This window comes from Salvelinus sp. IW2-2015, linkage group LG19, assembly GCF_002910315.2.
Source record: "Salvelinus sp. IW2-2015 linkage group LG19, ASM291031v2, whole genome shotgun sequence".
NCBI classification, from domain to species: domain Eukaryota; kingdom Metazoa; phylum Chordata; class Actinopteri; order Salmoniformes; family Salmonidae; genus Salvelinus; species Salvelinus sp. IW2-2015.
Window position 1 is genome coordinate 11829808 of NC_036859.1, and position 14552 is coordinate 11844359.

The 14552-nt window shown below is 43.5% G+C and overlaps 1 protein-coding gene across 1 annotated transcript in view; it reads right to left on the reverse strand.

The window, feature by feature from the left end:
• LOC111979593 (GREB1-like protein) overlaps positions 1–13469 on the reverse strand; it is a 49563-nt gene extending 36094 nt beyond the window's left edge. The window contains 8 exon segments of the mRNA XM_070448821.1: positions 4165–4208; positions 4210–4288; positions 4646–4822; positions 5106–5282; positions 5584–5766; positions 6233–6392; positions 9419–9538; positions 12843–13469. Coding sequence (XP_070304922.1) covers positions 4165–4208; positions 4210–4288; positions 4646–4822; positions 5106–5282; positions 5584–5766; positions 6233–6389 — 817 coding nt within the window. The 5' untranslated portion in view covers positions 6390–6392; positions 9419–9538; positions 12843–13469.
• Positions 13470–14552: the final 1083 nt, after the last annotated feature.

A 14552-nucleotide genomic window follows, 5' to 3' on the forward strand; every position in this document is an offset into this window, starting at 1 on the left:
TAGTTAGCGGTGGTGCGCGCTAATAGCCTTTCAATTGGTTACGTCACTTGCTCTGAGACCTTGAAGTAGGGTTTCCCCTTGCTCTGCAAGGGCAGCGGCTTTTGTGGAGCGATGGGTAACGATGCTTCGTGGGTGACTGTTGTTGATGTGTGCAGAGGGTCCCTGGTTCGCGCCCGGGTATGGGCGAGGGGACGGACGTAAAGTTAAACTGTTACACAACATCTCAAGACATCAGTCAGGAAGTTAAAGTAAGAGTGGCCATCACAAAGCCCTGATTTCAATCCTATATGAAATTTGTGGGCAGAACYTAAAAAGCGTGTGCGTGCAAGGAGGCCTACAAACCTGACATTTGACCCAAGTTAAACAATTTAAAGGCAAAGCTACCTAATTTTTTTACCTTTATTTAACTAGGCAAGTCAGTTAACAAATTCTCACAAATTCTTATTTTTAATGACGGCCTAGGAACAGTGGGTTAACTGCCTTGTTCAGGAGCAGAACGACAGATTTTTACCTTGTCAGCTCAGGGATTCAATATTGCAACCTTTTGGTTACTAMTCCAACGCTCTAACCACTASGCTACTTGCCACCCCACAAATACTAATTGAGTGTATGTAAACTYCTGACCCACTGGGAATGTGATGAAAGAAATAAAAGCTCGCGGCTGGGTTTCTCTTCGTAGTCTGTAATAGTTTGCAAATCCTGCCACAGCCGACGACCGTCGGAGCCGGTGTAGTAGGATTCAATCTTCGTCCTGTATTGACGCTTTGCCTGTTTGATGGTTCGTCGGAGGGCATAGCGTCATTTCTTATAAGCGTCTGGATTAATGTCCCGCTTCTTGAAAGCGGCAGATCTAGCCTTTAGCTCGGTGCAGATGTTGCCTGTAATCCATGGCTTCTGGTTGGGATATGTACGTACAATCACTGTGGGGACGATGTTTTCGATGCACTTACTGATGAAGCCAGTGACTGAGGTGGTATACTCCTCAATGCCATTAGCTGAATCACAGAACACATTCCAGTCTGTGCTAGCAAAGCAGTCCTGTAGCGTAGCATCCGYGTCATCTGACCACTTCCGTATTGAGCGAGTCACTGCTACTTCCTGCTTTAGTCTTTGTTTGTAAGCAGGAATCAGGAGGATAGAATTATGGTCAGATTTGCCAAATGGAGCGCGGGGGAGAGCTTTGTATGTGTCTCTGTGTGTGGAGTAAAGGTGGTCTAGATTTTTTTCTCCTCTGGTTGCACCTGTGACATGCTGGTGGAAATGAGGTAAAACAGATTTAAGTTTGCCTGCATTAAAGTCCCCGGCCACTAGGATCGCCTCTTCTGGATGAGCATTTATTTGTATGCTTATGGCCTTATATAGCTCGTTGAGTACAGTCTTAGTGCCAGCATCGGTTTGTGGTGGTAAATAGATAGCTACGAATAATATAGATGATAAATCTCTTGGTAGATACTGTGGTCTACAGCTTATCATGAGGTACTCTACCTCAGATGAGCAATACCTTGAGATGTCTTTAATATTAGACATCGCGCACCAGCAGTTATTGACAAATAKACACACACCCCGCCCCTTGTCTTCCCAGACGTAACTGCTCTGTCCTGCCGATTCATGGAAAACCCAGCCAGCTCTATATTATCCGYGTCGTCGTTCAGCCATGACTYGGTGAAACATAAGATATTGCAGTTTTTTATGTCCCATTGGTAGRAAAGTCTCGACCGTAGATCATCGAGTTTGTTTTCCAGTGATTGCACGTTGGCCAATAGAACCGATGGTAGTGGCGATTTACTCACTCGCCTACGARTCCTCCCAAGGGACCCTGACACTTTAGGGTCCACTCATTCCGACTGCTCTTACTTCCTCATTTTTCAGAATACAAGCCTGAAACAATTTCTAAAGACTGCTGACATCTAGTGGAAGGCATAGGAACTGCCATTTGAGTCCTAAGTCAATGGATACTGTAATGGCATTGAATAGAAAACTACAAAAACAAAAACAAAACTACTTCCTGAATGGATTTTTCTCAGGTTTTCGCCTGCCAAATCAGTTCTGTTCTAATAACACACTATTTTAAGCAGTTGACGCAGGCAGTTTATTGGGGCTGCTTTCATCCAAAATCCAAAAAAAGGCAAACTCAGCTCCATCATTCATTGAATCAGACGGTTTATTCATCCCAAAACCCTCTGAATTGCCAATACTCACATTTTTTCTTGGAAGATTAGCAAATTGGCATGAAATGCAGAACAACTCTGAATAATAATGGCGCCGGAGGGGATGGCTGCCTTTTACGGGCTACTAACCAACTGTGCTATTTTGTTTGAAAAATATTTTGGACATAAATTTGCTGCTACCCATCATCTCTTATGACTGAAAAGAGCTTCTAGCTTCTGACAGACTCCATCAGAACAGGATTACTCACCTAAAAGTGTCACAGAGCTTTTTCATGCGGCGACAAAGAGAGTACCTTTCTTGTTTACCTTTTAAATATTGACGACGTTATTGTCCGGTTGAAATATTATCGATTATTTGGCTAAAAACAACCTGAGGATTGAATATAAACATCGTTTGACATGTTTCTATGAACTTTACGGATACAATTTGGATTTTTTGTCTGCCTGTTTTGACTGTGTTTGAGCCTGTGGATTACTGAAGAAAACGCGCGAACAAAACGGAGGTTTTTGGATATAAAGAGACTTTATCGAACAAAAGGAACATTTTATTGAGTAAATGAATGTCTGCTGAGTGACCATATGAAGATCATCAAAGGTAAGGGATTAATTTTATGATTTGTCTGCTGGGCTATGTTTCAAATAATCGTAAGGTATGCTTTCGCCGTAAAGCATTTTTTAAATCTGACACCGTGGTTGGATTCACAAGAAGTTAATCTTTAAACCTATGTAAATATGTTTTATTTTCAGAATTTTTATAATGAGTATTTCTGTATTTGAATTTGGGGCCCTGCAGTTTCACTGGCTGTTGAAGAGGTGGGACGCTACTGTCTCACGTACCCTAGAGAAGTTAAAAATTCACTATTGGATAAATAGCGTGCCCAATTTCAACTTCCTTCTACTCATCCCCAGAATATAAATATGCATATTATTAGTAGATTTGGATAAAACACTCTAAAACTGTTTGAATCATGTTGTAGTATAACAGAACTATGTAGCAGGCAAAACCCGAGGACTAAATTATTTTTATTTATTTTTTAAGTCACTGTCTGTTCAATGAGATTTCATTGGAATACTGGATTTCTAATCACCTGTTTTTCAGTTCCTACCGCTTCCACTGGATGTCACCACTCTTTGGAAATAGGTTGAGGTTATTCTTTGTGCAATGAAGAAGTAAGGCCACCTGGAAACAGTGTAACGTCATGTGTACTGTTTGTGAGAGTTGCGCAAGACTAGAAAAGTAGCGTTAGTTTGTTGATCTCCTGTATTGAAAACAGATAGACCCGTCTTCAATTTGATCGATTATTAACGTTTACAAATACTTAAGTTGTATTACAAAAGTAGTTTGAAATGTTTTGGCAAAGTTTAGAGGTAATTTTTGAGATATTTTGTAGTGACTTTAGTAGTGACTGTAGAAAGAGGAAGAGAGGTGTGCATGTCTACCTGAAAGGGAGGGAGGAAGAGGGGGTGTGCGTGTCCTACCTGAGAGGGAGAAAGAGGAAGAGGAGGGTGTGCGTGTCCTACCTGAGAGGGAGGAAGAGGAGGGTGTGCATGTCCTACTGAGAGGGAGAAAGAGGAAGAGGAGGGTGTGCGTGTCCTACCTGAGAGGGAGGAAGAGGAGGGTGTGCGTGTCCTACCTGAGAGGGAGAAAGGAAGAGGAGGGTGTGCGTGTCCTACCTGAGAGGGAGGAAGAGGAGGGTGTGCGTGTGTCCTACTGAGAGGGAGAAGAGGAAGAGGAGGGTGTGGCGTGTCCTACCTGAGAGGGAGGGAGGAGGGTGTGCGTGTGTCCTACCTGAGAGGAAGAAAGAGGAAGAGGAAGGGTGTGCGTGTGTCCTACCTGAGAGGGAGGAAGAGGAGGGTGTGCGTGTCCTACCTGAGAGGGAGGAAGAGGAGGGTGTGAGTGTGTCCTACCTGAGAGGGAGAAAGAGGAAGAGGAGGGTGTGCGTGTGTCCTACCTGAGAGGGAGAAAGTGGAAGAGGGGGGGTGTGTGTGTGTCTACCTGAGAGGGAGAAAGGGGAAGAGCTGTGTCCGTTGGTGCTCCATTTCCTTGCTACTCAGGGAGGATGAGGAACTGGGCTTGGAGGTGGACGCACTGCTATTGGCGAACTGGCGCGTCTTGCAGTCTGGGGAAAAGGAGGGGAGAAATAAATAACATATGTAAAATAGAGCTGGAAACATATTATCATTGAATCAATCAATGATACATTTTGTATATATATTGATGGGTCATAAAAAAAATATAGCCCCAGACCAATACCACATTTGAGTTATTACAAACGTTATTGCAAAAACCACTCAACTCCATTATGCATTTATAATGCATTTGCTAAATTACTATGCAACATCCTGTCATGTTGTAGAAACATACAATGTTACTAGTGTAATTACAGTGTTACAACACAGGTATAAGAGAAATTCAATGTAAAGTGTTGCAGAAAGTGTGTGAAATGAATGCAGATAGGGTCAGAGAGACATCTCACCTTTCCAGCAGATGAGGGGTCCTTTGCACAGAGCACCCTGAGAGTTCTTCACCAGGTAGTATTTTAAGTGCTTCTGCTTCTTGGGCTGCGTGGCCAGCTTCAGGTTGATGTGGTTGGAGAACTCAGTAAAGTACCGGAACCCCTTCTCYCCACAGCCAACACAGTTCCCTGAAAACCCTGCACACACAACACATATTATAAGGATACAGTATAGTCTCATGTCAATATTTCTATCGCCAAACATTTATGAACAACAAAAATAAGCTGTTCAATTCAATGTGGCATTAGGAGGCCACAGCACAGGTTAACCAAATGCTGAATGCAACAGTAATCAAAACTAGTTGCAAGCTACAGTATGGAGGGTGGTAAAAATCGAGCATTTCTGATGACTCATCTAAACTGAGCGGGTAAAATACTCATATGTCTACCTCAGTATATCAGGTCAGAGAGACGGACTGACCTAAAAGTGCATTTTTCCCGTTCTCATCAGGCAGAAAGCGCCTGTCCACGGCACACACCAGGATGTGCTCTGGGACGCTGGAGGATTTGGCACCGACAAGCTCGAAGCCAGCTGGGACTTCGATCGGTTCCGTCGCCATGGAGACCAGACGGAGGTCCTTACCGGCCTGACAGAACCCTGAGAAGAAGAGACAGAACAACAGTCAGCTCGGGAGTAAACATCCACAACAACAACACACAGTACACGTACCATGGTCGCGTTCACTGAAATTAGTATTATCGTCGTCAACTTGCTGAATAATATCTATATAGATGTCTACGATACATTGGAACATACCATGGTGAATATTGTTGCAAACATGTGGTGTTCCTAAGTAGAGAATGTACAAGATGTGTTCTTAAGATCTGCTTTTTAGCAAGGATTTGAATCCCAGGGGTTCCCAGGACAAAAGGAGTATGAGATGTTTTTTGAGGCCTACCGTCCATGGTGCAGCAACCGTCGGGCGCAGGGCCCTGGTGTAGGTAGGGCAGAGGGGGGCTGCTGGTGTCAGAGTCGTCCTCCTCCTCCAGCTCTTCCAGACCGTTAGAGGCCTGGCCGTTTAGCAGATCCTGACCCTTAGGCTCCCCGCACGGCATGTACAGGTTCACCTTGGGCTTTATATCTGACCCAATAACACACAATGACCCCGTAAGACATAATGTCGCCATCATACACCACATCACACAACACAAGAAATTCTCCTGGAGTGAAGTTGCCAGACAAAGGCAAGGAGATGGAGATCGGAGGCTTTGCAAGTCCTTTTTCAAGAGAAGGACAAACCCATAACACATTACATGGCCACGTTCAAGTCTACCTCTCTTCAAGAGAACTAAATGTGTGAGATGATATGGATTTGCTGTGTGTGTGGGTATAATGTAATGACTAATTCTCAAGTCCTATTCAACTGGTTATCATTAACATAATTTAACATAATGATCAGAGAAAGACGTTTTTTTTCTATGTGTTTCTGTTATCTATGATCCACTAACGAAAGAGTCAGCTGGCTATAGCTAGTGTTTTGTACTGTTTCTATACATAACGACCTTGATGAGGACAGAGAATGGAGCCATGCAGACAGAGAGAAGTACCATCCATGTTGCCAGGATACTGGTCAGGCTCCAGGTATAGCTGAGTGAAGATGGGCTGTGGGTCTCCACTGCTGGAGCGTAGGGAGGCCTTGATGGAGTTGTGGAGGGCCTCCTCGAAGCGAGCAGATTTCAGCTGCCCTGCGTACGAATTCCCCATTATCTGTAATGAGAAGAACGGTATAACATGGACAAAAGCACAGCTATGCACTCAAGGCTCAGCTCCATCCACGTCGATTAGTAAGAGAGAACAGAGTAGAAATCCAATCTACAAAGAATACTTGTCCAGGGGTCATAAAGATGCTAGGATGCACTTACAGTCTCACATAAGAAGATGCATGCGCACACACAATCTCTCACTCTCTCTACTTTTTTCCCCCTCTGTCTTTATCCCTACCCTATTTCTTTCTGGTTTTGTCTCTAGATCTTTCCCTCTCTTTCTGAATTTCAGTATGTCACCCTGGCCTCATTGCCCCCTCCTTTGGTCCACTCTTCGGACATCTGCCGAGGTCGGCTGTGTGGGCCTGGGGTTGAGGTTGGGAAGCAGGTGGCAGCTGGACAGACAGGGGGACACACATGTGGCCTGGTGGCACTGAAGAGTGTAAGGGGGGGGGGGGGGGCTTAGTGAAAAGCCCTTGTTCAAATAGAACAGAAGTGACCAGTGCAGGGCAAGGGCACTAGCCAAGTATCCCCATAATGAATGACTGATATAGACTGTCCAACTAAATAACTATCCTTAAATAACTCTCCTTAACGCTCCTCTCCCTTTTCTGGTCATTGCCCTTTTCATATCACCCAGCCATTCATTTGCAGGGTTTACAATTATAAAGGACTGCCAGCTAACATATGCTCTTGGCCTGAAAAACCCTCCCTACCATTGTCCTTGGGCTACATTTTGCAGGTGTTACTGTAGTGTTGTATAAATGCAACCATTAACAGCCAAGTCAAGCCACAGGTTGAAGGCTTCATCTGTTTGGGAACAGCTTGGACTCTGTAACCATCACATTGTCTGGGCATGTTTTTTAGGGGCACAATTACTTGTGATATCATGTATTTTGACTAACTCTATGCCTAGCAATATGACATTTTGACTATGCCAAGCGACTTATAAATGGCTTGGCTATCAAACAACTAGTCCAAAACAAAATCCTGTATCTGCAATGTAAAATAAATGTACAGGAAAATAGACTACACATGATATCTATAGTACATACAGAATTTGTAGACAAATCACATTTAAATATAACTAACCAATTTTAATCTATTTTTTACATGTAAAAAAACAAGTAGCATCCAATCCAGATAATTTGATTGACAGGTGAATTGCCACTGGACAAAATACCCCTCGCCTAAGGTAACCATTATGAAATACAACCAAATAAGACTTAACTGGGTTAATCATTAAATCAAGAGAACCTATTTTACTGAGATCAATCTGACAAATACAAAGCACTATTCAGTTTCTATGTTGATTCTACTCAAAAGCTTTTTGTGCACCCTTTTAAAATGAAGAAGCATGTTTCTTCCCAGGTTGTCTTTAGCTACTGTAGTGTAGCCTTCTGGAACCCTTTTATTCTGTCAATAAACGGCAGGCTTGGTAATCAAGTTGGAACAGTTAGCCATCCGAGGTCCTGTTCCTGCCCTAACCTGTCCCATGCCTGGACAGGTTCAAGCCTGGCTGATTACCCAAGAACCTACCCAGATGGAAAAGGGGCAGAGAGACTGAGAAGAAAGAGAGAAAGAGACAGCAAGAGGGAGAGAGAGAGAGACAGTGAGAGAGAGACAGCTTTGGCAATGTACACATATGTTTCCCATGCCAATAAAGCCCTTTGACTTGAGAGAGATAGAGAGGGGGTGGGATATGGCCAGCCAAGGCAGACAAAGGACAAGATTAAGTGTGGTGCCTGATTGTGCTTTGACAGAGATAAGCAGCTTAACATAAAGAAGCTACAGTATTTCTCCCTCCGCTGACGGGTGGATGGATGAAGAAAGGTAGAAAGAGATAGAGAGAGAACTACCCAAGGTGTGTTTAAAGAGGTGGCGGAGCCTGGTGAAGGCGTCCACATCTTCCCATATATTATGACAACATTTGGTGACGTTTTTGTTAGTTTTGGTCTTCGGCTGTTCGTGCACACGTCATTTTTTCTCGAAGTTGATAGCCGAAGTCGGTTTCATGCAAATCTTTTCACTTGAGAAATACTGCACCAAACGTCCTAATTAGTTGAAGAATTCTCTGCAAAAACATGAAAATATTAATTCAGTCTGGTTTCGGTGTCTCAAAATAGACAAACAGTACTTTTTTCACATTTTTCAAGAAAACCTCTTAAGGCATCAGCATGCTTCGCCGAGCCGAACCGAAACATGCTGATGCCTTAAGAGGTTTTCTGGAGGACTTCCAGGTCAATTCAAGAGCCCAGAGCAGCAGAGAACAGATTTGTCTTTAAACCTCACAAAGTGAAGCCATAGTGGTGACCTCACAAAGCTGACACATGGGAGAGGTGGAGAGGGGAACACAGACGAGACCCTTCAACACGTGCTCCATCACAACAAAGCCACACCGTGACAAAGGTGGCCTAATGGATGTGGCTGGAGCAGGAGAGAGATAGAGGAAGTGGGTGGTCAGGAGTGATTTCAGGCGTGATTTCATTCGACGTAATTCTGTTTGATGAATGATGAAATAGTGTCTGATCTGTGTTTTCAGGTAGTGACAGAATCATGTTTGGAGAAGAGAAGTGACTGAGATCTCGATTTTCTCAGAGGCAACTGGAAGCTGACCAGAAAACCAGTCTCAGATTCTTCCACAGATTCCTGAGCCTGGGTGGCCATAATGGCCATATTGCAAGAATCTAACCCCCGGGCAGAATTAAGGTCTGGTCCTGTGACAAGCTTGCTAATTCCAGGAGGCCATATGGGAGAAAAAAATAGGGCTTGTTCATTAGGAATTAAATTGAAGAAAATTGTCAGACATTTTGTGAAATACAGAGGTACCATCTGAACTTGTCCAATAAGAAATGCTCGTTATGGTTTCACGTTTTGACAAGTTTTGCTATGGTGTGCCCTAAGGAACAAGACCCTCCTTTCTCTCTTTATACATCTTTCCCATTCGGACTTTACCTCACTTTCCCGACACGGCTTTAAAACATGATAATCTCATGTATTATCACGTCATCTTGGTGTAGCTGTCCTTACCTTGTGTAATTGTTCCCAGGCGTGAAGGGATTTGTTCTCCTCTACTACATGATGGGTCAGAAGAACCACTGTGTAGAAACGTCCTGCAGTGACATCCCCCTCAGCAGCACTGTTCTAGACCTAAAGAAAGAGGTTAGATGAATACATGAGATTAACTAAATGCATCTTCACCCAAGGATCCAAATGAACAGACACAATTGATATACTGTATGCAAGTAGAAATGTTTGCTGCAAATAACACACGATAGGCCTGCAGCACCTTTCATCTCAAGATATCAAATCAAACCCAATATTTTAAAAATCCTATTGAAATGAAACTCAAGCATGAAAGACGCACAAAAGCTTTTAAATAGTCAGTACAGTCCACACAACATGTCTGACAATGAAAATGAATGGCTGCACTTAGAGCAATGAGAGAGGCCACTCAAAAGTTAAGAAGAGCTTAACAGATTGCACAAAACCATGACATATGTAGTGACCGTTGGCGGTGAACAGGGGTTATGTGATACGGTAGCCTCTGGGTATTTTTGTAAAACACACTAGAGTTTTAGGGTTTGTAATCATCCACACACACACACACACACACACAAATAATGTATGCACACACACACATGCTTACACACGTGTATGCACATGTGTGCGCACACTCACACACAAACTGTATATGGGCGCTCACACGTACACACACACACGTACACACGTACACACACACACACACACACACACACACACACACACACACACACACACACCACCAACTACTAAAAACTGGTAGAGATATAAGATCTTAATTTGACCAGTTTCTCACAGCAGGAAAATAATCCTGCAGCAACAGGAAATTTGAACTTTGGTGTGGATTATAATTCATGGAATTTTTGTAGGCGTTGATAAATGTTTATTTTTATTTTTTATTAAGTCTGACATTTTAAAGTGGAAATTTCAAACTTTAGAAGCCTTTTTAAACCTTGAATACACTACACGTTTGCAGGACATTTCCTGCAACAACAGGGTGATCAAATTAAGATCCTACATCTGTACTTCCACTTTGACCCCAAGCATTGTTTACCCACTCCTAGACCTTATACAACTAAGCTGATACAAAGTTCCCTTCAAAACATTGACTGTTACAAGAATGCTCCCTGTCACCATCCTGTAATGCATGGTCCTTGTTATGCCATTTTTGGGACCTGGTGTCCCTAATTTGCCCCTGCCTGAGGTCTGGGGCCCAAGTCCTCGCGCTGGCATTACATACACACTGATTTGTCCTGTTAACCACATTGAAGTAGTTAACTTTGTGAATGATTAGCCTCACACTGATAGGGCTAATCAAACTACAGAGCTACATGGTCAATGGGAGGGACAAGGGGATAGGGGGATAAGGGAGGTCATGCAAATTCCATACCATCCAGGTCAGACAGTGCTATAACTTYAACCGGAACGCTGTATGAGTTTAGGGAACATTCTCTTGAGTACAGACTGAACATCCAAATCTTCCTTCACTTCTAGATACACGCTTTAAGGGCCCTCTAGGCAGCTAACTGCATTCACAGTAATATAACCCATTCGATGAGACAATCTTATCACACTGGCCTATCAGTAGGCCTAGACTACAGATCACTCTTAACATAACCCTGTATCTATTTCCATGACCACAGGGTCACTATCAACGGCATTAACCCCCCACTAGGCCAGTGTTGAAATATTTTCATGGCTGCCAAATCAAATGAAGTTTATGTGTCATATGCACAAGAAACACATGGTGTACTCAGTACAATGAAATGCTTACTCTCAACTAAATGTGACAACGATAAGAATAGAAGGTTAAAAAAAAAGGTACTAATAATAACAATAATCTAGGACACTGCAGATGGCCAGTGAGATGTGCCTGACCCATCGGAGCCGTAAATCTAGACATACTCAGGCACAGCCTCGGGTGCCTAATGGCTGGGATCCTGTTCTTCTGGTAATGACATTTTAGGGTCCTTTCAGCATGACATGCTGGTAGGGAATTTTGCCTCAGGGGTGTAAGGAGGGAATTTAAGGCGGTGGCCGCAGAGGTACACACACACAAAACACACACACATACAAACACAAACACACACACACAAACACCCACATGTGCACACAGACGCACCCGTGTGTGTGTATGCGTAACATAGCTAACTCCTTGTTAATGAACGATGTGAAAACAGAGGTCCTATTTTAGAGTGATGTGGATTTAAATTCTAAGAAATGTTAGATATTTAACTCCAAGATCACTGTGAGCTTAGCCTCTCGCTCCCACCCCTCACTGTCTTCTTTCTCTCTCCCTCCTTCCCTCTCTGCCTCTCTCTTTTTCCCCCACGCCACTCCCTTTTTGTTTCTTCCTTCATCTGCATAATGACGTTACACTCCTGACAATGGAGGGATAGAGGCAGGATAGAGAGGGATTACATCTACTTCCCCTTGGTCACAACCTGTTTCAGACCCACTCTATCACTCCTGGAACCTTTTCTTCAAAGACAACACTGCAACGTTGAAGTCAGTCAAGGGTTTCACGTTAAGAAATCTAACTTGCTACTGTATCCACATACGTGCACATAGGCACTGGCACAGATAGACGTGTGTGCGCGCACTGGCACAGATAGACATGTGTGCCCACACACAAACACACTTTGAAAAGAGAGGAGAAAAAAAAGGGAAAGCCGGGGTAGATGCAGAAAAAAACTTGACACTATCTCGGTGATCCTGAACATGCTTTTTCTACAACACATAGTGATATAATAGTCTAAAATGATTTAGATCATCCAGAACATGGTAAAAAGACGATCACTGACTACCTCTTTACTTGATTATTGAAACATTCACACAAGCTTTTGCCAGTCATCATTACTTACAATAGATCATGATAAAACAGACTACCTTAGTCATTCGAGTAAATGTATTACATATCTTATTTATTTATTTTTCACAGAAATACAGGAACAATGACTGTAGGCTACACTCCTAAAAAAAAAGGTGCTATCTTGGACCTAAAAGGGTTCTTCGGCTGTCCCCATGGGAGAACCCTTTTGATACCAGGTAGAAACCTATTGGGTTCCATGTAGAACCCATTTCCCCAAAGGGTTCTACTTGGAAGCCAAAAGAGTTCCGACTGGAACCAAATAGGGTTCTACCTGGAACCAAAAAGAGTTCTCCTATGGGGACAGCCGAAGAACCCTTTTGGAACCCTTTTCACTAAGAGGGTACTGTCAACATTAGAAAACCAATGAATGAGGATGAGAGTACACATCAGTATAGCAAAGGAGAGGGGGATGGGGGTTATGCAAAAAAGGACTAACATTTCCAGGTCCCTTAAATTAGGTGCTAAGAGCTGAGCCATCAACATCATGTTGGTGGAAATCCAGCAAAGTGCTAGAGTAAACAATGTAAAATGCTTCCATACCTTCCAATGGTTCTCCACCAGCCAGACAGCACTTCGATAACACACACACACACAAAAAACGCTCCAAAACCAAACACTAAATTCCACAATACAAAAATAATAAATCACAAAGTCACGAATTATAGTCCATTTTGGGTCCTAAGGAAGAGGACAAGAGTGAGGAAATATCCAAGGAGACTGATTAATTCTCATCTGGTGTGTCCCCAAGCCATCAGCAGCTCCTTGGTAATTAAACTCCACGACAGTATGGACAGCAAATACTCCTCCTTCCTCCAGTACAGCAGAACCCCTCTCTCTCTGAGTCAAGCACACACACACCCAAGCACACACACACACACCCTCCCCCAGTCCCCTTGTCCCTCCCCTATGTTGTGCCATTTGCTGTGTGTGGAGTAAATTCTCTGGGGCCTCATTCATCGTAGCCCCTCTGACCCCCTGTAGTGACAGATGCTCTTGGAGGGCCGTCCTGCCTGGCCAGGAAACAAAGACATTGGGCAACATCCCCTCCTGCCACATGGTCACACCACCCCGACACGCGTGACCATCAGCGTTTAACAYGCCAACAACACGGGGGAAACCCTGACTCAGCAGGATGACACACTGGAGAAATGGAACTACTATACCTATACAGTTCCTAGATTACCAAAGAAGGAGAAACAAATCTAGTCAAAATCAACCCCCCCCCCCCACTCTTTCTTTACTTTCACCCGTCTCTCCCTCTCTCTCTCTCTGCCACTCCCTTCCTTTTTATTAGGGCCAATTTAGAGATAGGGCAACCCCAACCACTGGCAAAATAGGGACAAGAAGAATGTCAGGTCAGCTCTGTGCATTTTGTCCCTCTTGGCCGGGCTGGGACCCTGGCCCTACAGAACAGACTACAGGCCTGGGACTGGGATGGACCCCTGACTGTTTTTTTTTTACCCCCGCTATAAATACCAAGGGCTCATCTGGTCAAAATAAATAAACTGGGGATCCACCTTCCGCCACCACAAATCAATAGGCGCTGGGTGGACAGATGTCAAGGATTATAGCGTCATTATAGCCTGGCTGGCTGGTCAAATGCCTCGTCATTACTAACGCTGGGCCAATGGAGCGCTGGGGTGACGGATTTTATGGAAACTAAGAAATGCATGATATGATTTAAAAGCATTTTGGGTTTATTCCGTGAAAATAAATTAAATTACGTCACATCATGCTAATATACTGTACAGAAGTTTTCCTAAGTGCGTAAGCAACATAACAACAGAACACTGTATTTTTTCAATGATATAGGGACTTTGGAGGCTTTTTGGGGACTAATCAATTCACCTTCTCCTCACCAGTGGTTCCCTCACACGGAATGTTCTAACTAGGCTTTTGAACATTTTAGGTTCTCACAACAACACATTTGTAACGTTGCAATCAGATCCCAACCTATTGGCTGAGTATGAGAAAAAGATAACACTATACTCTCTTTAACCTCCCCCCTCTCTACAGATCCACTGCCGATAGAGCAAAGGGTTGATGTGTGTCCATGACATTCACATTTCCACTTTCATATGACTTTGAACACTAAATCTAAGCAGCTAACTGACTGCCAAATCATTCATGCATACAATGCCTGGTTCCTGTTTTGGCTGCAATCTCAAAATAGTCTTTGTTAATAATTTACGCTAGCCTCGTTCATGGAGTRACCAGTTAAAAGGTTACTATGCATAAAAACATTTCCCA